The sequence below is a fragment of the Dreissena polymorpha genome, chromosome 3 (assembly GCF_020536995.1).
Source record: "Dreissena polymorpha isolate Duluth1 chromosome 3, UMN_Dpol_1.0, whole genome shotgun sequence".
NCBI classification, from domain to species: Eukaryota; Metazoa; Mollusca; class Bivalvia; order Myida; family Dreissenidae; genus Dreissena; species Dreissena polymorpha.
Window position 1 is genome coordinate 424,327 of NC_068357.1, and position 25,126 is coordinate 449,452.

The 25,126-nt window shown below is 34.8% G+C and overlaps 2 protein-coding genes across 4 annotated transcripts in view; one reads left to right on the top strand and one right to left on the bottom strand.

Moving 5' to 3' along the window:
- LOC127872701 (uncharacterized) overlaps positions 1–25,126 on the bottom strand; it is a 436,069-nt gene that overhangs the window by 241,692 nt on the left and 169,251 nt on the right. The gene's annotated exons all lie outside the window — the stretch shown is intronic.
- The window catches only part of LOC127874979 (uncharacterized), a 52,888-nt gene that overhangs the window by 9,904 nt on the left and 17,858 nt on the right, over positions 1–25,126 (top strand). The window contains exons 2-7 of the mRNA XM_052419703.1: positions 217–327; positions 3,185–3,772; positions 6,690–6,848; positions 7,157–7,751; positions 9,214–11,022; positions 18,749–20,164. Of these exons, the coding sequence (XP_052275663.1) occupies positions 3,197–3,772; positions 6,690–6,848; positions 7,157–7,751; positions 9,214–11,022; positions 18,749–20,164 (4,555 nt within the window). The 5' untranslated portion in view covers positions 217–327; positions 3,185–3,196. The remainder of the gene's footprint in view (positions 1–216; positions 328–3,184; positions 3,773–6,689; positions 6,849–7,156; positions 7,752–9,213; positions 11,023–18,748; positions 20,165–25,126) is intronic.

A 25,126-nucleotide genomic window follows, 5' to 3' on the forward strand; every position in this document is an offset into this window, starting at 1 on the left:
TTTCATTTACGAATGCGAAGCGTAACACATCTCGTGATTTAAAATGTGCTTTGAACTAATTAAAACTTTGTGAATAGATCTACCATTGTATCGGATACAGTCGTGTTTAATCAAGAAGTAACTTTAAAAAAATGATAACTCGATTGAATATAGCAAATTATAAGTTATATTGGAGATGAAGAAAGTTAACTATGTGTTATTTATAAAATTTTGCAGGAAAACCCATGTGTTTTTCCGCGATCTATTTTTGAACATTGGAAACCCAACTATTACATGATGCTTGGATCCCATGACACCACATCAACACTGTAGTGCATTGTGTTACAGGTAAAAAAAAAGTTAAAATAATATATAATATCATGTATATACATTGCATTGTGAATGTGAGTGGTTTACTGTTGGTAATTGATACATCTATTGTTATGAATGGTGTATGTTTGCCGATTTATCCAAAATGTTCGTATTGAAAGGTTCATTTACACGAATACAAAAAAGGCGAAAAATGTCATGTTTATTCTATTGGCGCCCTGTTTTGCCAGTCGTGTGGTATATAAGCAGTTCTCTTGTCTAGACGTATTTGCGGATTGAAAGTCGACAACACGACAGAAAGACAAGTATTTTATGACCATAGGCAAGGCGTTGAACATGCCAAATAAGCAGAATGCCACACATTCGCCATAAGTGCAAATTACAAAGTCATTATCGTTTAAAATTTATAAACATATATATATATATATATATATATATATATATATATATATATATATATATATATATATATATATATATATATATATATATATATATATATATATAATTGTAGCTAAATGTCATCTGCAAACGTTGGTCATACAAAAATTGGCCTCATTTCAACCGTCTAAGAATAACAAACTGACAAACTGCGTGCTGACAAACAATACAATCACAATGTATCGCTTAACATTGATGAAAACGAGTAAAATAAACAACTTACCCCTAAAAACTAATTCTGTATTCAGTGGAGATGCATATTCTCAATCTCCGCACAGTAATGTCATTCCATGCTCTCACATACCATATCTGCTACCACAAGAAAATCCTACCAGACTTGGCAGGATTTGTGTTGTTGTTTACGTTTTATATTATGAAAAGTAGTATCAGTTTCTTTTATAATAGTGTTTAAGTTAAGGTTCATAATTAAAAAATACCTAAATTAAAAAAAAGTAACAAATAACAACGGGAACATTATCGTACCACGAGACTCGGCTATCATCACGTGCTGTGTTATGAAGGCAGGGATTTGATCCAGCTGTGCTGGTTCCAGTCAAATCTTTGCGGAGGTTGGCATGTTCTTAGAAGTAAACTGCAATATCTTGTTATTGCAGTTGTTGGAAGATAACATATTGATCTTAAATACCAGGCTTTTCAAAAACCTGATGTTAAGGCAACGCAAGAAATCTGCTTTGAACGTATGCACTTGTAAAATTGCAAGTTAAAAGGTTATATATTATTTATTAAGTTTAATCATCAGAACAGCTTTATAAATCAAATAAGCTGTAATAAGATGACAACAATATCCTAAAACTGATCAAACATATAATTTATTAGTTATTTTATAGTAACATAATAATAGACGTAACACGTGTTTTATGATTATCGCAGGCATTTAATACTTTTTAACAAAAATTAGTATGCCTAAATGTCACAGATAAGAGACACAGATGACTATATAAACACATTGGCAACATACCATGAAAGTGACACAACTAGTGTTTTTTTTCACCATTTTGGGAATGGGGCCGGTACCCTTTAGATTGGGAAAATTTGCGGCGTTTTGACTAAAATTGGGAACATATTGCTGATGTTGTTTTGCTAAAAAAAACTTCAAAATTGAGAATACAATATTTGCAGTATTGTATTGCTAAGGTTGAACTTGTATGGTTTATTTTTGGAAACCTTCCTTTGGGAATTTAAAGCTCCCAAATAGGAAAAATATATCCTTTTTTCAATTGGAAATGGGGCCGATTACCGGACCCGCTTTTAAATGAAAAAAACACACACTGACAATATGCAATAAAACACCGTATCCATTATAACAATATAGACTATCATATAGTTTTCCTGAAACTGGCTAAAACGCCTGTCATCTGGACAGGCATTTCTTTTAAAGGTGCTGGTCCGAGCAGCACAAACTGCCGGGCCGAAAAAGGCACTTGCAAGTAAACAAATAAATATGATTCCTGTCGACCGGGCTGACATTTTTACAAAACAAGTCCATCGAAATGTTATTGGGTCGGACCGCGGGACAGGTCATTTCGTAAAGACTGAGCGTACTGAAATATACAAACAACTGTTCGCGATAAACACACATCTAATTATTATAAACCAACATCTTCACTGTAAATACAAAATCATGAAAATACCATCAATGCATTTAGCATCATCATATAATTCTTCTTGTTGGTACCTTTATTGTCAATATAATCGCCACTACCACCACCACAACATCGTCATCATCAAAACAGCAACACGCCCAACTTAATAAAGTGAATTGCTTTGCTTTATATTTTATAGCCTGGTCCTTTTTGATTAGAAAAATATACGCGAAAAACCAAGAAATTGGGGGAAATTAAATTTAACATTATTAATATGATTATAAATAACGGTATTCGTAGTGTTTACAAGTGCACGTTTAAATGCATTTTAAAATGTATGTTATAAAGTACTACAGAATTATATTGCTGTTTAATAAACTCAATGAACACATTATTGAGTGTATTACAAACGTTTGGAATCTTTTTGGACAATTTCAGTCAGATTTTTGGGGGAAAATGTTACTTATTGACAATGGGAAACAGCCTGTAATTTTGGGCGAAACAAATCACTGTAATTAAAATTAACAAATCACTGTAATTAATATAGAAAATACTAACCATTATCGACACCGCCATCATCATAATAACACTAATCATTATCTTCATTTCGTTGATGTTGTCAACGTATGTATTTTATCATGTTATTCATAATCAACAACATAAGTGCAATATGTGAACAACTGTGGTGTAACTAAATCATACATGGATTTAAATGTCTTTGTTAAAAAACACAATTTGACGTTTTTAATCGTTGTTTGTTTTTACGACTTGATGCTCATGCTAAAATGTGACCCGTTATAAAACACGATTTTCTTCTGATATGTTTTTAGGTTCAAATCATTATGGCGAGTCTGGCCGATGTTTTCACTGAGAAAGAAAGGACGAACTGGCTGAAGGCATGGCTTGCAGTGGATATTGCAAAGTCTGGATTAGATAACTTCGCGGAGACCGAGGCTAAAACTTTACATGCGAATATATACAACGCGGCCTGGTCAAGCGTTCAATCACCAGCTGTGTGCATTGGCTGTCACACCGCTAACTTACTGAAATGCCCAACTCAAGGAATATGCAATAAACGAGGCGCATATAGCTCATGTAAGGCTATGCATGATACCGCGGCAAAACAACCTCGACCATGCCCTACTAACGTGTGTAATAAAGTTCTCGACGAAATAAAAACACTGCACAAATTTGCTAGTCCTTCGTGGAAAAATACAAGGGCGCAGCAATGGGCACAAAATCCCTGGCAAATTGCAAAGGCGTATTTACCTCCGGACGGATATACTGGAAAGAGTTCGGTGCAAGACACGGACTTTAACGGAATCATCAGTTTTATGATGAATTGTAAACATTTCGACAGCAAGTTTTCGTTCCCCATAGCTCCAGGAAAAAACAATCCTCCGTGTTTACTGACAAAGGTATCAAACGTATTAAATTTTATTTAATTAACCTTTCTTCTCTTCCACGTCTCATATAAGTTCACATGAGCACATAGTGCTCATGGGACGTTGTAGGATACCGTGATGCCCGTCATCCGTCTGTTAGTGTTGTACCTAGAAGGGCTTGGGAGCATGGGGTTGTATATTTAATAATGGCATATTAACGCGCGGTTAATTCACAAAAGAACGAAACCTTTACATGCCAGCGGTACATTTTACGGGTTGGTGACAGGTTGGGGGTTTATAGTAATTATTATAACATACCCGCCTAAATGTTCATGTTGTTTTTGTGTGTATATTAAACCGAATTTTATTAAAATCTTTGATGTTTTATGTTTTCAATATCATCCATTTCACGTCCATACCATTTAAAAGTGGCAAACATAATACAGAAGAAAATACATATTCTTCTGGTTATACACAGATCCACAACATATCAATACTAATCTTGTTAAATTATTTTAGATTTAGAGTAGACTGAACTCCAGTTTGCAAAAACGTTTGTATCTTAAACGTATTCCCCATCATTAATGGACACGCGAATTGCATTTATCCTTACTAATTATTTGATTTCAAGAGGCAATTAAGATCGTTATCAATAAGGGCGCGCGGTGGCTTTTGCTTTTGAAAATAGGCATGTGACTTCAAATTTGCGATGCGTCGCGGAAAAATATGCCTGGCAAAAAACTATTGGTATTCCATACAGGAAATTTGAATCATATATGCATTGCCATTTATTCCAAATAATACAAAAGTCCTAAAACTGGTTAGGCTAAATTGTCACACGATTGTCAATACAATTGTTTGTTTTATTACGATTGATGTTATGAATTGTATAGGACACACTTGTTATTAAAATAAAATATTCATGGATACAATTATAAGTACTAAATTATTTTCGTTAAACAAGAATATTGCTATTAAATTAAATGAAAATTACTCTCATGGAATGTATATTGAATTATATAGAAATTACCATCATAGAACAGTATCGTCATTTTAAATTTAATGTAGAAATCATTCTCACAGAACATATACAACTATTTTTACAAAATTAAGATATAGAATATATATTATTATACCTCCACAAGCGAAGTTAAGGGGGGGGGTGTATATAGGAGTAAACTTGTTGTGTCGGTCTGTCTGTCAGTCGGTCCGTATTAAGTGTCCGCTCTCTATTTCAAGTTGTTTTCATCGGATCTTCACCAAACTTGGTCAGATGTTGTATCTAGATGATGCTTAGGTCGAGTTCGAATATGAGTCATGCCGGGTTAAAAACTAGGTCACGGGGTCACTAAGTACGTTTTAAACATTGAGAATGGTGTCCGCTCTCCAATTTAAGTAGTTTTCATTCGATTTTTTACCAAACTTGGTCACAAATTGTATCTTTATAGTGTCTAGGTCAAGTTTGAACATGGGCCATGCCGGGCCAAAAACTAGTAAGTTCTAACCATTCAGCATGTTGTCCGCTCTCTAATTCAAGTAGTTTTCATCCGATCTTCACCAAACTTTCACAAGTTGTATCTAGATTATCTTAAGACCAAGTTGGAACACGGGCCATGCCAGATCAAAAAATAGGTCACGGGGTCACTAAGTACGTTTTACACATTCAGCATGGTGTCCGCTCTCTACTTCAAGTAGTTTTCATCCGATCTTCAACACAATTGGTCAGAAGTTGTATCTAGATGATGTGTATGTCAAGTTCGAACATGGGCCATGCCGGGTCAAAAACAAGGTCACGGGGTCACTTAGTTCGTTTTAAACATTTCGCATGGTGTCCGCTGTTTTTTGTGGAGACAACATGCAAAATATTCTGTGTCAATGCGGCATGTAGGGGTATTCGTCACGTCTCTGAAAAAGCTGTAGTTTACTTATACATAGAACTATTATCATTAAATGTTCTACAGTATAATAAAAAGTAGTTTCTTATTTTCTATAAAAAATAAGTATATTTTAAATTTCGGAAAATTAGGTTATAGTAGATGTATTTCGCATCACCGACGATTAATATTTTTAACTTTATTTTTTCCTTCCCTCGGAGGTTTTAATGTAAATTAATGTCGTCGACATGAATTAATTTCGTTTCAGTTCCTCTTAATTAGATCACAGGTAGACATTTTGATTGTGTGAGCAAATCAGATAGTCTTTGGATAGGCTAAATTGCGACGCAAAACAAGTGTCACATTTCCGTTATGTCTGTCACTTTCCGGCTATATTATTAGTATATAAGATGCATAAAATCACGAACTAGTCACTTGTTAGGGAGGATTTGGCTATATAATAATTTAGACCGTTGTTTATATTGAAGATATTGAAAATTTTATCTTAGTTTGAATATTTAAGCAAGTTATAACTACTTTGAGCCTTGTGTCTTCAATTAAATAAGAGACTTGTATCCGAACAATATTCCACTATGGGACACGTTCTAGTTTTAGGTCATTATACCTGCGCCACGTATAACAAAAGAAAACATGAACAATAATAATAATGCAATGTGACAACAATTCTTAGTCATACAAACAATTGTATTATATATTACGATTATCATTTTACAATACTAAACAACTTTATTTTATATACCGAACGCATACATCACACGACAGCATAAGTATTACATAGAAGGTTAAAGTGCAGATAATGCATTTACAAAATAGTGTTTAAAGTGTTCAGATGCTGGACATAAATAATACACGTATCACAGATGTCATCTTAATAAATGTAGCCGTCTTATATTAATGATTACGCATGATCAAGTACACACAGTGTTATGTGGTAATCGCGATTAAATAATTACATTTTTAATATTACACATTGCATGCTATACCCTATTTTAAAAGGTTAACGCAAACACATAAGGCAAGAATTAATTTCATACATGGCTTTTTGATAATTTTAGGCGCGTGACATTGGCAGGACTGTTCGTCACTCGTCTCAGTGTAAAGTTACAGACGCAGATCTCCAGGTCATCTTCACAACACTGACTAACCTGCTGACTGACCCAACGTGTCTTGCACATGACGTCGCATTACAAGAGGCTGTAAACAAATTAGCAAAGGTAATATATATTGTAAAATGACAAATCGTATCAATGTATATTTGTTATTCCTCAGAAAGATGATGAATCTCTTACATGTGTTATTAAAGCTACACCACAAACGTGCTTTACACATAGCTGAAGATAAGCATATCAGGCTTCTTTAATACATTTATATGATGTTGATGTTATATGGGACAATGAAATTAAGAGCACGAATCATATATTTGTTAATGAAGCATACAAATCTAAAAAGTCATTTTATGGTTCAGTTCTTAAATAGAAAGGATGTGATGAACGTATGTCCAATGTACTCTTTCACCTTACAGCTACAAAACGACATATTGAAGATAAACACAGAAGAAATGATGCATTTACTGGGCGCTGTCCAAGATAAACTGAAGGAAGTTGAAAACTTAGCTGAGAAGACTCTTCACGAGATAAGGGAGTCCATTCAACGATATATGAATGATCTCAATGAGCACAAGGACACATGTAAACAGCAACTTGATGAGCACACAGAAACATGTGAAGTAAAACTGGATGAGCACACTGGAGCATGTGAAATGAAACTGGATGAACACACTGATAAATGTGAAATGAAACTGGATGAACACACTGAAATATGTGAAGTGAAACTGGATGAGCACACTGAAACATGTGAAGTGAAACTTGATGAACACACTGAAACATGTGAAGTGAAACTGGATGAACACACTGAAACATGTGAAGTGAAACTTGATGAACACACTGAAACATGTGAAGTGAAACTGGATGAACACACTGAAACATGTGAAGTGAAACTGAATGAACACACTGAAAAATGTGAAGATAAACTGGATGAACACACTGAAAAACTTAAAATTGCACTTGATGAACATTCTCGACAGCATACCGAATCAAACTATGAGCAATCCTGTGAAGGTATATTGGAATTTGTATTGTACTTTAAGTTGCTTATAATTAACATTATATTCATATTTTAGAACAAAAAAAAACGTGATACATAAATGGCCTAAATAGCCATGCCTCCATTTAAATAGATTTATTTTGCTAATGATATTCTCTTCTCTAAAATTTCGTATGGTTTTCCCCTACAATTTTGTTCAAATCATTTACCTGTTCAAAAACGGCCCCAACATGAAGCTACATGTATATTGTTTCTGTTATAAATGTACAGTGAATGCTTAAAAAAAAATTCTCTGAAATCGCAAGGCCGCAGGTAAACATTTGTGCATGTTGTATAATATTATTGTTCACTACCCACACTTGGATCGCCCTGTGTGACTGGTTTCCCATACAATACGTATACAGTCCAACATGTGTAAAACGGTCAGTCAATGGAAGTGACCCATGTTTGACCCACATGTTTTCTACTACATTTTGGACGCTTCACATGTACAATCCCATTCAACTCACACCCGAAAATTATTTTAAACTTATGCTTAACCACAACTGCACTTGCGCACGTCCAACACATTCATTACTTTCAATCAAAAGCGCACTTTTCCAGAATCAGACAGTTTCGCATACTTGATTCGCTCCTCCCAAGTTTAAAGCTTGCGTATACCTCGAATTGATATTCCGTTATTTATTACTCCTATTGAATGTAAAATTGACGTACGCTAGAAAGTGCATAAACAAAATGATCGGAAAATGTTATTTTCAAATCACTATATATTTGTGTAATTACAACCTCAATGTTGTAAGTACTTAGCTGTTATTTAGTTAGTGATACATACGTTTAAGGTTTTGTTTCTGGGGATACAACTTATTTTAAGGATTTTCTAATTATGCCAGGAAAACAAACCTCAACTCCCTATTATTAGTTGTATCAACGTGGGCAGCATATATCATATGAAATGCAAAACTGAATCCAGATTCTTTAGCCACAAAAAAACTCTATGACGTAGGTGGTAAGAGACAACAGGAATATTGATTTGCTTTTTACTTGCGCACCTCGAAATGACTGCCTCATGACCGCATCACACGGGTAAAAAAGGCTTTCGACGTGACAAACACTGGCCGTTGGATGCATAATCAGATGACCGGTATAGTCAGGTGTAAATCAGTTAATAAATATGTCCATCAGGGTGCGCACGTTTCTTTATGTGGCAAAAGTAAAGTATTGTGTACACATCTATTGTCCAGTCGAAATGCAACTTGCTAAGATATTTTGTGCTCGTGATATTTCGTCCAAATTACAAAATGGTTTGGAAAACATCACACAATTTGCCAATACGTTTCAGTTCCCAAAATCAGATGAGCCACCTAAATGTAGGGCCTATGACCGACTTCATTTTAGTCGTGCATACACTTTTACCTTAATAAAAGAGCATGCAACGCAACTTCTGTCAGAATATACCTTGCTAAATTTTTATTTCAGATCTCCGTCGACGTTTGATTGAACACTACAATGACAACTCTAGCTTTGTGCCTCTTTCAATTTTGGATGAGAGTCTTAATAAGCGTATAACAGACATATATGCAACGCCTAAAATACATCGAATCGATATTAAGAAAGATGGTTCACGCAAAATAGAGGAACCAGTAAATTTTTACAAAGAAATGTTTTACAAACACGATCATTCAAATAGACGCATTTATGTACAAGGCGAACCCGGCTCAGGAAAGTCAACTTTTGCAGCTAAGTTAGTTCATGATTGGTGCCATAAAAATCAGCCTATATTGACTGCTCCGAATAAAAATACAGCGTTTAATGACTTGAAGACAATTCAAACATTCAAGTTCCTATTTTTCATCTCGTTGAGAAATGTGCGGGGACAGAAGGATATAAGTCAGATGATTAAAGACCAGCTCGTTGATCAAATGTACTCTGAAGATGATCTTGACGGTGTGTACACACTTTTAAAAACAATTATAGAAACTGAACAATGCCTCGTAGTTCGGGATGGCCTTGATGAATGGGTGGCACCTGATGGTTGTAACCTAGCTGAACCTTCCATGACAGGATTGCCGAAGGACAAAGTCACGGTTCTCACAACAGCTCGACCATGGAAACTGGCTGATGGACGAATAAAGAATTCTCAAATCGACATTCTGATGGAGATTCAGGGTGTAAGCGATCCGGATATATTTTGTGCAAATATACTCGGTTGCATAATTGACGACACTAAGGAACTGGACAACACTGTCAAGGAATTTCAAAATTTTGTTGAAAAACGGGAGCTTGAATCGTTATCATCCTCACCGATGCTGTACACACTGGTCATCTGCACGTGGGTCGACACGATGAAAGAGGAGGAACATTCGAAAGAATATTCCTTATGTGCATTATACACTTCTTTGCTTGAAAGTCTTTGTAAAAAGACCACCAGTACAACTGGTTATTTTAATATATCAAACCCTTCACCTGTATATTGTTTTTCTAACACAAGTTACCTACAGCCAAACATTGAAATCTTAGATAAGCTTGCTGTTGCAGCTTGTAAATTGCTCTTCTCATGTGAAAGAGAAACATCTATTGTTTTTAGTGACATAGCATTATCGAACTACTTTTCTGGGGAAGAGTTCACACTATGTAAGACATTCGCTCTCAGGGCAGGAATATTAACAAACAGGAAAGATAAAAATAGGACTGGAAGCTCGAACTCATTCATTCACAAAACTATTCAGGAATTTCTCGCAGCATATTATATTGCATGCAATACATACGTCATTGATGACGTTGTGGTCGGATATCTGAAACGCTACAATGATTCTTATCTTGATTTATCTCAAGTGTTCATATTCCTGTGTGGGATGAACACCATTGCTGCGAACGCATTGTCAGGTTTGATGGACGAATATCACGTTGCTAGTTGCAGATTTTACGACCATTTGCCTTGTGAGCTTCAGAATATCACTGAGGCTGGAATCAGAGAGGCAGAAGCCGGCAAACAAAATACCATATGGCCGAAACTCAGTCACGTTTTCATTACGCACGACAACATGCCATATTCACTTCGTGTCTTGTCTGCAAACACCTCCAATATCCAGTCATTGAGTGTAATTTTTCATTTGGTGGGGTCACCGTCAGTTTCTGAAGCGACTTTCCATCAAGCAAAAATAAAGCTGCGTTCATTCGCACGTGGCGAGCCTAAATCTGGTTTTGTGTTGAACCTGGCGTCGTGCCACAAGCTGAAAAAATTGCGTCTAGCGGTAATTGGCAAAAGAGATGACATATATCTTACAGGTAAATTATTTTATATGTTATAACTAAAACTAAATGAACGTTAATATTCAGCATATAGTTACCAATTGTATGATGTTTTTAACAAACATTGGTAATTAAATCGACATGGAGTTCAGTCTGATATAAATGGTTTGTAAGTACACACTTGTTTTACACGTGTCAATATGGATACTGTTGGTTTAATTAATTGGAATTTAACATGTACATCACCTTGTTTACGTTGCGAGTAGACCAGCAGAGTTAATACCAACTTCTAAACTAATATTTCTATTATGATCGGCAATTAGGAAACATTTCACTGTAAAATGCAGTTTTAATACAAAGAATGTAGGATTATTAAACATGTTATGTTTAAGAAATAATATTTTTCTATGATGGTTTGTTGTCGAATAACCAACAGTAAGGATTATAGATGCGTAAGAATTTAATCACGAGTGCGAAGCATCTATACTCCTTACTGTGGGTTATTCTACAACAAACCATCATAGAAAAATATTATTTCGATTCTAACACGATTCTAATTGATTTGGTTCAAGCTTTTGGACGTGAACTATATTTTATTTTTCAATACTCCGCCCTTCTTAGTACAAAGTTCACTTTTTAGTGACGTCATTGAAATGTACAAACAGATGGCGTCGTTTTCATTCATAAATATTTTGCAAATGACGTCACTTTCATTGAGAACAACAATCGTAAATGACGTCACGTTTGTTGATACTACTGAAAAGCTGACATGCTATACATGTTTTCTTAATTACGTTTCTTAACAAATAACATTGTTTGTAGGCGTGATTATGTCACTTATCACCAAATATACAATTTGTTGTTTCATTACATTTATAAACATGCTTCATTTATTACATTTCTTTTAGAGCGGGATTTAGCACGTGCATTTTACTGCAATATTTTCTTTATTTATTCGGAACTATTTTCGAAACATTAAGCTCCGCCCATAATTTATTGCACAATAACCCACACTTGATTTCCTTCTATGTCTTTAGAAAACAAGTCGTGTGCCGTGTTATAATTGATTGTAATATATAATGTATTAAGATATATGATACACATTTATTATACATTTTTAATTTAATCCTCATTAATAGTGGATGTGAAACATTTAGTCTAATATGTTTTAAATATTATCGACTTGCAAGATAGCGCATTCATGTGTGGTTGACATTTTTAATCCCTTTTTTTGTACATTCATACGTTCGTTTTCGAACAACATCTCAACAACATCTTATATGACACTAATTTGTGAGCTCTTTAACTCTTTCACAGGTTCGATCCCCAATGCGGGAGCGTTCTTTAGCTCTCCTCCAAACAAATCAGGTAATAGCTCCATCAAGATAGCGGACTAAAGAGCGTTTAATAAGCTTTAGAAATCCGATGCAATCGAGCTAAACTAAATAGGTTTTAACTAATTTGTTAGCTCACCTTTTTGTTGCGCATACCTTGCTCGTGTCGAGACTTTATGATCATATGGTGTTCATCATTTGTATTTCGTCGACATTTACGCACGTAACACATTATTTTTCACTCTTCAAAAATATTAACAGAACATTTGTCCCATTGATTTCGCGTCGGTTTACGAAACTGGGTCATATTGGGTCAAACTTTAGGTCACTAGGTCAAATAAAAGAACACTGTTAACTCTCTAGAATTCTTATGTTTAGTCAAATCTCTTCCAAGCAGGACATTTGTTCTAATGATGTATCGGCAAAGTTCGAAAATGGTTGAGGTGCATTAAAAATAATGGCGGCCAATGGGATGAGGCTGTTTCATTTTCATTATCTAGATTAAGTGAAACCTTGTTAAAACACTTTTGTCCAATCATCATTTAACTTGTTCATATCATTTGTTCTAATAGTATATCGGCCTATTTAATCAAATAAATCCGTGTCATTGCGCAAAAAAATAACATATTCACCTGGGGGCTTGGCAGTTTTTCTTTAACGGCTAAAGCGAAATCTTGTTAACACTGTATATATAATGTTTATGGTTATAAACAACATACGATATTTAAATCGCGTCTGATCTATAAACACCGCCAATGTCAAGTCATTGCATATACCGCGTTAACTTGCCCATGGATAGCCTAAATCACATTTTGAGTTAAATCTGTTGTCGCCCCGCAAGCTCAAAGAATTACGTCTAGAAGGAATGGCACAATTGCTTAAAGGATAAAATATATTGTATTGTATTTAAATAATTAAAAGTTGATAATAATTCACAATGTAATTACACATGGTATGTAGTTTTTGACATAATGTTGTCGCCGAACGACAAGGAGTTCAGTCTGATATAAACGGTTTGTAGGTATTTATTTAAAAATGATATATTTAACACGGACACTGTTGGTCAATTAATACAGCAGGTAATGCTAATACGCCAATTTAAAACAATATTATGGAACATTTCTAAGTATATACATTCGGACAAATTTGTTACAGATTAGCTAGATCCATTGTGACTCTTACTTTTAGCTTTTGTAATTATCTTTCGCCCACCGATCGTCCTCCGTTCTCTTTCGTAAATATGTTATATATTTTTTTAACTCTAGATACGATTTTTATTATTACATCTTTATTAAACTTGATCAGAACATTTGTGCCATTAATATGTCGTCAGAGTTCGAAACTGGGTTATATGGAGTCAAACACTATGTCAATAGGTCAAAGTAAACTTAGTTAACGCTTAAGATAATATAAAGTTCTGTTCTTATGAGTTATGCGTTGAATGAAACAACATCATCTGGACATAAGACCCTGCCCCGTTCGCCCGGGCAAATACTATCGCTGTCATGGCAATGGAGAAACGACTAGTGGGGGAAGTGTCCATATCTTGCTTCGTGTTGCCGCTGCTCTGATTCAGATAGCTTATGGCAATTTATATGCAATAACCGAAAATGTGTTAACTGCGGAAGCATAAAATCTGCCTTCTACCAAGGATTAGGCTCTTATAGGAAGGATATGAGTTTATCCTCTTTTTCTCATGGCTATTGTGTTTCTCGCTATGATGCAGAGTTAAAACAAATTGCACCAGATACTTTGTTCCAAAGTGAGTGCATACAAAATCTACCTACACCATTATATTGAACCGGAATTAAGCACATGAAATTTGCTGTCAATCCACGCCCTTTACCAGAAGTGTATTTCGTTTAGTTGGGTTAGTGGGAATGATCATATAACAAATAGACAGATATCGTCCCGTAAAAATCACCCCACCCCCCTTTGTTGAACTGGAGGCACAAACTTAACAAACAACGATCTTCAGCGCCCTGTTTCATACATTCAGGTATTGATGTTACATATACAGAGAGGCCCTCCTGTCGATCCCAGAGAGTATTCCCTGTCAGACTATGATCACCACGTATTCGGGCTCCAATGAAACGGAAAATTCTTAGCTTGGTCAAACGATTTCAGGCGAGAGCAAGATAGACGAGGAACACTTTGTTAGTGTGCCCCGTAATTGACCCAAAATGATCGAAAGCAATCCAATCAGCTCCCCTGTCTGTATTACCATACATTACAATTAAAGATCCGTCAGGAATAGGTCAACGTTTTAGACACATGCATCTTGAGGAGCTGACGGACCTTTCAAGTGAGATAATTAAGGACCGTAATTGACCAATGTCGGGTAGCAGCATACAATAAAACATACAATTTATCCATGGTTCTTACGAGGTAGAGAGTCATTTAAACATGTAATTTTACCAACTAAAAAATCCATTCTGAATGAAAGGTTCTGACGATACATTTTTATCCATTTATCAATAAGCGGTCATTTCTGACCATCCACTGTATTTATATCTAAATACAAACCATCCCAACTGCTAATGTAAAAGGGCGTGCGCCGGTCAGAGTATTGCATTGAAAACTCCTCGCGCCAAGATAACTTCTTTACAGTGCAGACTAATAACTAAATCTATGACCAATACTATTGTTTAATGTTTATTACATAACTGTCGTCTGCGGCTTTGCTCCTTTTGACAAAAAACGGTATGATTGACAACTGCCTTTTTTATTTAAAGGTACGAGCTAAATGGTCTTTACAATAATTGACAAATCAAAATACACGATTGGTGGCCGTTTAAGGAATCTAAATACACAAACCTCGCATTTTTTATCCGGCGATGTTTCGATAGAGCTAGCCGATCGGTATTTTGATAGCATTCCCTTTGTTTAAGAAATGTGTTGCCTTTCAAAAAATATCGTAATTTAGAGGTTTCGCGTTAGAGCCATTAATTCTTTATATCTTTTAGCTTTTGGAAGACAAGCGAGTGGTAATTACACGAAACGAAGGAACCATTTCACTCTGCGAATTGATTATAATACATGTTGGTGTAATATTTCGAATCAAATATGCTTACCTATTCTTTCGCAAATGTCTGCTTCTCTCAGTGCAGCGGTTGGTTCTCTTTACCAATCCAGTGAGACAAATGTTCATATGTTGAGTTATATCTGCAAACTTCGCGTATGAAAATATGGCCTTATTCTTGCAAGTTCAATGAAATGTAATTCACTCAAGTACACATGTTATTTTTTAGTAAAGTAACACTAAACTACTTATACAAAAATGCTCATATTTTCGTTGGTTACTTGATACCAGTCCCGAAATCTTGGGTAGGGTCGTCATATTTTGTATTTGTTATCCATCACATTTCGCTTAAATACACACAACAAACACTTACCAGCTTCTATAATTATTTCAAGGTCTTGCACTAATTTACAGGTGTTCACTTTTATTCAAATATGCTAAACAGCAACACAGTTGCCTTAAATAATTGTACATAAATGGTGAATTATACGTTATCTATTAACATAATCTAGTGTTTACTGAAATCATATACAACGGCGTAGTTGCGACGTTGCGATGGTGAGTTCACTTTCACAATATCGCACCATAATTCTATTTGACCTCGCATCATGTTATCGCATTCTCGGTTTAGACTATACAAATACTATATCAAGAGAATGAATTCGGAACATCGCTTTTCGACTTTTTGGCCTTTGGGTAAATAAATAAAGGCGAGAACGGGAACATTAAGGAATATGTTTTATTTTCATAAAACATTGTTAATTACCGGTGTTTCGTAAGAGCTATATGTTGTTTCTTTCTTTCAACCTATTTAACAAAAATTAATGACACGAAACGAAGCAGCCATTTATACTGTGCTAGGTAGTTAAAAATATGTTCGTTTACTAGTTCAATTCAAGGATGCTGACCATTTCTTTAGCAAATTCTGCTTCACCCAGTGCAGCGGCTTGTTCTCTTGACTAACACTTGTCCATTTAACCACCATAGTGCAAATGAAATATCGTAGGGGTGTTTCCGAATGAATCGATAATTAAAATAGGCTTAATTTGTTAAAGTTCAGTAAAATGTAACTAATTGAGTAATTTTTTTCTTGAGTAAACTTTAGCAAAAATACTTATACAAAAATAATCTTGAATATCTTTGGTTAGTTCAAACCAGTCCGTAAATCTTTGGAAGTGTCGCCATATAAATGTTGTTTGTACTTCTGACCAATCACCTTTTGCTTACAAACAGAAAACACAAGTTACAAGCTTCTATAATTATTTCAAGATATTGCATTAATGCAAATGTATTAGACTATTTACATATATGTATTTAAACAAGCATTGCATAGTTGTTGAATTCTACGATATGCGTTTTGCTTATCCAGTGTTAACCATAATCATACACTGAGTAGTATTTGCGAGGTTGCAATATAATGATGCGAGATGGTGGAATCACTTTCACGATATCACATCATTATAATATTTTACCTTGCATCATGATTTCGCAATTTCGGCCAAGATTATCCAAATGATAGTGTGATTTCAGATCTTCGCTTTTTGACTGCTTCACCTTTGAATAAATAAAGGTAAAGAACGGGAATATCACTGCTATAACACGGGATTACTATGCGATATATTTATTTCGCGATCTCGCAGCGTAATATTGCGTTCACAGACCTTGAATTTGTACAATCTTATCGTGTCATCGGGTCCTCACGCTTGTACTCTTTGGGCTTACGAAACACCGTTGGATTTTAACGAGATCCGTTTAAATAATGATGAATTGCTAATGGGATACTAGTCACATACAGGTACAGATACATATGCGCATTTGCTTTGGGGAAAACACATTACAAAGTTTATTCACGTGCATGGCTTTCTCAATGAACTTATTCGAGCTGCTAAAATATCTAAAAATTAATTCAATACTTTCTTTCCGTAACGTTCATTTTGATAATGCGATATTAACATTTTGACTAAATGGCCGCACCATATGTTTAGATATGAATTTTAGCAACTAAATGACGTATTTTGTTATTGTGTTTGATTCTCCGTCTATTTAGACCTGACCGTTTAACATACCATCGCATCACTTAGTGTTGTATACGATTATACTATCCATATAGAATCATACCTCATTATAACATAGACTAGCCATTTTTGGAGTGTGGATACATATATATCGAGCACAAAGATGATGAGTCACTGATGGGAATAATGAAAATATTGTATGTGAATTAGTTCTGATTTTCACACATGCGAACATTAAAATCTTATTCTTTACAAATATGACAGGATGTTATGTGAAACTATGATCATAAGGAAATTTGTTGGCTTGATCTTAAATTGCAATTTTAAGCCAAATATATACAAAACCGCCGTGAAAAAAAGCATATGGAAACTCAAGCAAAGAAAATGCGGATGCAAGCCATCGGTTAAAGAAAATGTGCGCCTAATTATTTGAGCTTTGTTCTGAGAAAACTGGGCTTACTGCATGTGCTTAAAGTGTCATCCCAGATTTGCCTGTGCAGCCCGCACAGGCTAATGAGGGACGACACTTTCCGCCTAAACTTGATTTTCGGTAAGGAGCGACTTCCTTGAAACTAAAAACACCATAAAAGCGGACTGCACAGGCTAATATGGGATGACACTTTTGCGCACATACAGTAAGTCCAGTTTTTTCATAACAAGGCTCAAATAATTAGGCGCACAGACTGCACAGGCTTATCTCAGACGACACATGCATTAACGCACATGCATTAAGCTCCGTTTTCTCAAAACGCAGCTCATTTTATTAATAGTTTGATGCACTTCACATTAACAACTGTCATAAAAAGAGCCAATCTCAATATCGAGTCGTATTGATTCCCTACCCAATATGTTAATGATAACCACTGAACTCACAAATGAATCAATCATCGATCATCGCTGTAATGGTTTTGTCATGGCAGAAAAGACTTGATGTCGGCTTGTGGAACAAGTAAAATTACAAAAAATGTGTTTAAATAATTGAATTAAAAATATGGGAGATATTAGACGTAATATCATATAACGCTACATGGTATGAAATGATTTTATATTATGAACATTTGAAAGTGTGTGCATTTGATCACTAATAGGTTATATATGACCGCTTAAATAGTACACTCCCATGAAGGTATAATTAACGTTGAAGTATGTCAGTGTGAAATTTAGTTATACTTAAGAAACATTCGGACGCAAAAAATAAAAGTGTAAATTACTTCAAACCAAACAGTAGTATTTACATACTTTTTAATCAAATGGGCTTAAATTTATTCGACTGTTCATTAACATACATGATTCAAATCCTTGAACATTGATTGTGATTGTAAATCGAATGTCAACAAATTTAAATGCATTTAGTGTCTTTGTTATCAGTATGCATGTAATCATATTTTCAGATTCTGTCGATTTGGTAACATCAGAACTTCCGGTCGTGATTGTTCTCAACCATGCAGAGCCAGCTCGGTGTGGAGATCCTCCTCCAGTCCTGCCCTCAATACAATACATTGACTTGCATGGGGTCAAATGTTCCAGTTCCTGGCTACGCAGTCTGTTCAGCACGCTACTGACACTCGATCATGAGGTGCAGTGTATCATAACTTACTGTTATATTACATCGACTGTAGAGGGCTCTGACAGAGAATCAACCGAACTAATATCGACAAATATAAGAACGGGTTTTAACAATACATTCTACGCGCAACTTTCTTTGTACAGTTTCATGTTTGGGGAGACTCTACATGTTTTTGGGGAGGCTCTACATGGTCTGAATATCAAATTGCTGCGTATCAATGAGGAATACGCGATAGCGAACCGTTCACACTTTGTAGCTTTCTTATATAAGTCACTTCCATCACTCTCATCACTGGAGACACTTGATGTATGCGTGGACGATATCAGTCCTGATTTGTGTGAGTATCTGCACAGTCTGCATATCAAGAGTGTGACTCTGAGTCAGAAGGGTAGGTCGAGGGGCGTAATAGTAAACCATGTATCACAGTTATCACAGGTTCTTATATCGCACACACAGATGGAAGCTATTATTATTGACGTGAATGCCCATCCAGATCTGTTAGAGGCTCTGTGTGGTCGAAATATAAATAGTCTCTGTCTATATGGAAGTGGAGAACATTTGGAAGTGAAAAATGTATCGGCGTTGTGTAGGTCCCTCTCGTCTCTCAAACAGCTTGATAAGCTTGATGTTATCGTAAACAATGACAGTCCTGGTCTGTGGCAGGCCCTCCATGGTTTAAATATTAAGAGTCTTAGTCTGAGTGGTGGAGAAACAGGTTTGATAGTGAATCATGTATTGGCGTTAGCACAGTTATTGGCATCGCTCATACACCTAGAAACGCTTAGTATTAAAGTCTCTGAATATAATCCCTGTCTATGGGAGGCTATCCACGGTCTGAATATTAAGTGTTTGAGTCTGTGTAACTTAGGTCAATTGGATCACATATCGTCGTTATCGCAGTCACTAGCATCGCTCACAAATCTGGAAACGCTTTGTGTAAAATTCTCTTGTGCAGGCGTTCCCCGTCTATTGGAGACTGGCTGTGGTCTGAATATTACATGCTTAAGTATTGAAGCGAGTGGTACCTGCCAACAACTATGGGAGGCTCTCATAGGTCTGAATATCCAGAGTCTGAGTATGAGTGGTTTTCTTCATATGCGGAAGAACATACAAGAGGAACATACGATATCTCCGTCTTTGTCATCGCTCTCACAACTGCAAATGCTTACACTATATGTAAGTGATTTTTACGACATACAGCTACCTCAATCATTGAAGTATTTAAACATATACTGGCGTGGTGAAATGGATACATTTTCATTAAGCAATATTGTTAACACACTGTCTGCATGTACTCAGAGATTTGAGATTAAACTTGAATGCAGTGTCAAATTTTATGATTCAATAGAGGGATACAAAATAAAAATGGAGACGCTGAAAAATGTCAAGATGACACGATTTCTGATATATACCTGGAAACCCTCAATAGGAAATGGTTCTGATTGGTTTGTTCAGAAAGTTGTTGTTGGTGTTGATGGTAATCATGATGATGATATTGGTGATGATAAGCTATATAAACAATTCATAGACGATGTGGCTGATTTGCATCGTATTTCTGTGAGATTTCGGATTAATTAAGATTCAGTTTCGATCTTACATGAACAAAAATAGTTCTTAATAAATTCGTCTGAATTTCTTATCTATCATGTTACCATTATTTTCATTGTCCAGAAGTGTTCCGGGTTGCTGCGTTACGAGAGCGATTGAATCTTACTCGAACGTTTATTTGTTGTACTACTACAATTAACATTTATGCTTTTTAAGTGTTTAGTGTCTGTATTTTGTTATAATGAATTGCTTTATTGTTCAAAAGTTTATAAATGTGTATTGTTGCTGTATGATAATTGCAATATCTCACCAAAGCAAATAGTGCTCATGGGGAGCTTTTGAGAAACCTTTTTTTCGTCGTCCGTCAGTCTGTGCTTGCGTTCCTTACTGAACCTAGAGATTTATCCTGCTAGGCAGATTTTAAGGGTACTTTTCAGAAATTATCACCGGGCCTTATTCTTTCATCTTTCTTTCTGTACGTTTTAGTCTGTTGAATAAGTACAAAGTATCAAAGGAGCTAAAATAGATTTTTGAAAATGAAAACTTCACAAATCTTCTCTGAAAACACAAGGGCCAGGGGTTTAATATTTTGCGTGAAACATCATGCGTTGATCCTCTTCAAATGTGTTCAAATCTTGCCCCTTTGGACCAAAACTTGCCACTTCACATGATTAATATAGCTTGAATAAATATTTACTTTAAAGGGACTGTCAACCGCGATTGACGAAAAAATAAAAGTTCTAAAATACCGTATTTTTTTACATTTATTATTTTATATTGATTAAAATATCACGACTGGTACATTACTTGAAACAAGTTTATATTCTCAGTATATTCGGTAATAAAATTTCGCGATGTGAAATCAAAAGTACATCGCGAAAATAGGTGACATAACGATATACACACAATAAATATCGCAAGTAGATTGATCATTTTACATATAAAATACCGGTATATACAATTCACTACGCGTGCACAATTTGCATTTATGGGTTAACCACGTGACGATGATGATCAATCTGCTTGCGTTATTTATAGTTAACTGGTAGTTACCTGGTACGTGTACCCAGTAAAATGTATTACCGAATATACTGAAAATATGAAATTTTAACAACTTTTGTCAAGTAATGTAATATACCAGTCGTTATATTTTGGTCAATATAAACTAATAATTATAAAAAATACACTATTTTAGAACTTTTCCTTTTTCGTTTAAAACTCTTCTACGAAACTGCAAGGTTCATGGTTTTAATATTTAGTGTGTAACATTGTATTGCGGTCCTCATCAAGTGATGTTCGAATAATGTGCCAGAAAAAAAAACGCGCCGCACTAGTGGTTTACTGGTTTTCCTAATATGTGTAAAGTTAATTCTTTAAAACTCTTATCGTCTGCAACCACAAGATTTTAAGGTTTGTTAATTGGTAGTTCACATTTTATAATGATCCTCTGCATCTTTGCTAAGTTTGTGTTAATTATAACCCTGAGTTAAAGACAAGCTTTGTTATATGGACATAAATAATGAATAACGTAAAACATCTTCTCTGAAACCGGAAGGGTCAGGGTTTTTAGATATTGTTTAATATTGAATTGTAATCAAATACTAAGTTTGTTCAAATCATGTGACCAAAATAAACCGCATTCCAGGGGTCACATGATTTATATAGACTTTTAAGTTAACAACTTAAAAGAATATTCTCTGAAACTCCAAGGGTATGGGGTTTGATATTTCGTGTGCGACATTGATTGGCGGGTATGGGGTGTGATATTTGGTGTGCGACATTCATTGGCGGTCCGTTAATAAGTTTGTTAAAATCATGACCCTGGGGTAACAATCTAGCTCACCATATCGGCTACTTGTTTTATCAGTATATTATTATTAATCAAAACAGTAATTTGTTATTACATCGTCTATGGCAATATCAAATGTGTGTCATACAGAGTACAAAACCTCTGTTTAAGCCATAGTTATTACTAAAACATCACAAAGTTTGCACATTACATATTTTATTTACATATTTCATGAGATTGACTGAAGGCTGTTGTGCCGTCTTGTCTAAATATAACGTTGGTAGAAGCGTTGTCGTGTTTTAGTCCCTGTTGGAGTGGATTATAGGGTTACCCCCTGGTCGTCCGTCTGTCCCATCTGTAAACAAGCTGGATCTTGCAATAGCTCAACAATTACTTAATCTATGTTGATTAAAATAAGAATATGGATAATGGGCCGTATGGTTTATATGCACATTATTTCGTCATGTTTTTCGTGATTTCTATGGTTGCAGACATAATTTAAGACTTATGTCGAGAAATTGTCATGAGATTTACATACTTTAGTTAGTTTAATGAACCTTATGGAGATTCTGTTCTAACTCTCTTGATAGAGCACTATATGATGTCTTTGGCAAAGCATTTGTTTAAATTGTTTTGTTTGCGTACATTTGATCATAATACTAAAGATGTTATAATGTTTACGTGATGATTAGTTGATGATGGTGATTCTAATGTTGAATGAGAAGATGATAATGAGGAATGTTATATAGGAGAGTTAAATAATTAACACGTGCATTTAAATGAGAGTACTGTTGTGCCATAATTTTATAAAATTCGTAACCAAGAGCATTATTTTAAACTATAACAAAATGTATGTGAACCACAGTATTTGTATAGTCAATGTTTATGCTCAAGAACATTACTACAAAATAGACAATTTACTGAACGTTTGTAGACCATGTCCTCTCAAACATATTAAATAACAAATACTGATCTCTGTTAATATATTGTTATTACTAGTCAAGTATAACCAACTTTATTTGATATGTTAAGTGACTTATATGTACTGAATTTATTGCATACTCGTACGTCTTCCATAGGAATGTGCCCTATCGTTTTGTAGGCCTGGAATAAATTAACATCAATACTTTCTGAGCAATTATTTATATTCGTGCTGAACCTTACATATTTAATATGTTAGGCATTAACCTGTCGTGTTTTCATCATACCTGCATGCCCCCATTCTCTCTCAAATACTAAATTATAATCGAGTTATCACTGAAACGCATTTTTCACAGGAATGCACATGTTTACGACATTTCACATGTAAATCATGTGCACTTTCACTTAATATTTGAAACATATGTTGTTTTGCAGTTTTGTTGCTTTTGTATTAAAATTAATTTCAGATTGCTATGAAATGTTCTGTATCGTGTTGCATCTTGATTTGTTTTCACCGAAAAAGGTGACTTTATAGTTGGTCCCCAGTAATAAGACGAACCCCTTATCATTGACTGATGTTAAAGCCTGTTAAACAGATATAATCTATGTATCAGACACCTTTGTAGCAGGTCAATATCAACGTAGTAGCTCCTTATTCGATTTGAATAAGGAATAGTTCCTTATTCCTTATTCAAACTGAATAAGGAACTGGATAGTCATCACTTAAAACTTAGAAGAAATGTTTTGCAATTAGAATTTTACATATACAACCAATATATAAATAATATGTCCATTTATATGTGGTAAATATTGGATCAATTTCATTGATGTTTAAGTAAGAAAATGCCAGTTCCTTATTCGATTTGAATAAGGAAAAAAGAGCCAGTTCCTTATTCCTTTTTCAATCCGAATAAGGAACTAGGTTATGATTACATGAAACATAGTAGATATGTACTGCAAATAATGTTTTGATATCAAACCTAAATTTACAATTATTTTCATTGATTTATTGGTCTCTTTGGTTTATTTTAATATTTTATTTAGTATGAAAACGCCAGTTCCTTATTCGATTCGAATGCAATCCGAATAAGGAACTAGGCTATCATTAAAGTAACAATCGCGCTCAAAAATATCGAATATTTCGTTAAATAAAGCTAATCCATTAAAAAAATCAATGTTCCTTTTAGCAAAATGCAAAATTTCAACGTTAGATGTTGTCTGGTAGAATTGATTTAACGAGATACAAAATGCTCGTTTTTATTATTTTGTGGCCACAAATAATTCCATTTATATGTCCCGTTAAATATCCGAACATTTACGGGCGAACACGAGATTGGATACGGTAAGCGTCGGAAGCATGACGTAGCTCTCATGAATAATCATTCTGTGAAATCCAAATGAATTCTGGGTAACTGGAACTTAGCGAATGAAAAAATGGCTTGTATAAGTTATGCAAATGAACGCAACCTGAATGAATCCGATCCTGACTCGAAAGCGAAAGTAGTGTACATCGTGGAACTATATTTAGATAATTAGATGCTTAAAACTTGCCGAATGCTTGTAATATAACGTTTTTACATCAATGTTTCTTGTTTTTAGGGTCTTCCTATTGTAATTAACCATCGTATGGTACTACTTGTTGTCGAATGTTTTTATATAGCATAATACAGTAGCCGTATGTTTTGGTGAGCGTGATAGTGACTTTAAATGAAACTTAATAGAGATGTACTGCAATTAAGGTTTTTTGATAACCAACCTACATTTATAATGCTTTAGTTGATTTATTGATCTCATTAATTCATTTTAAAATTTATGAAGTATGAAAATGCCAGTTCCTTATTCGATCTAAATAAGGAATAAGGAACCAGTTCCTTATTCCTTTTTCAATCCGAAAAAGGGACAAGGTTATCATTAAATGAAACATAGAAGTGATATACTGCAACT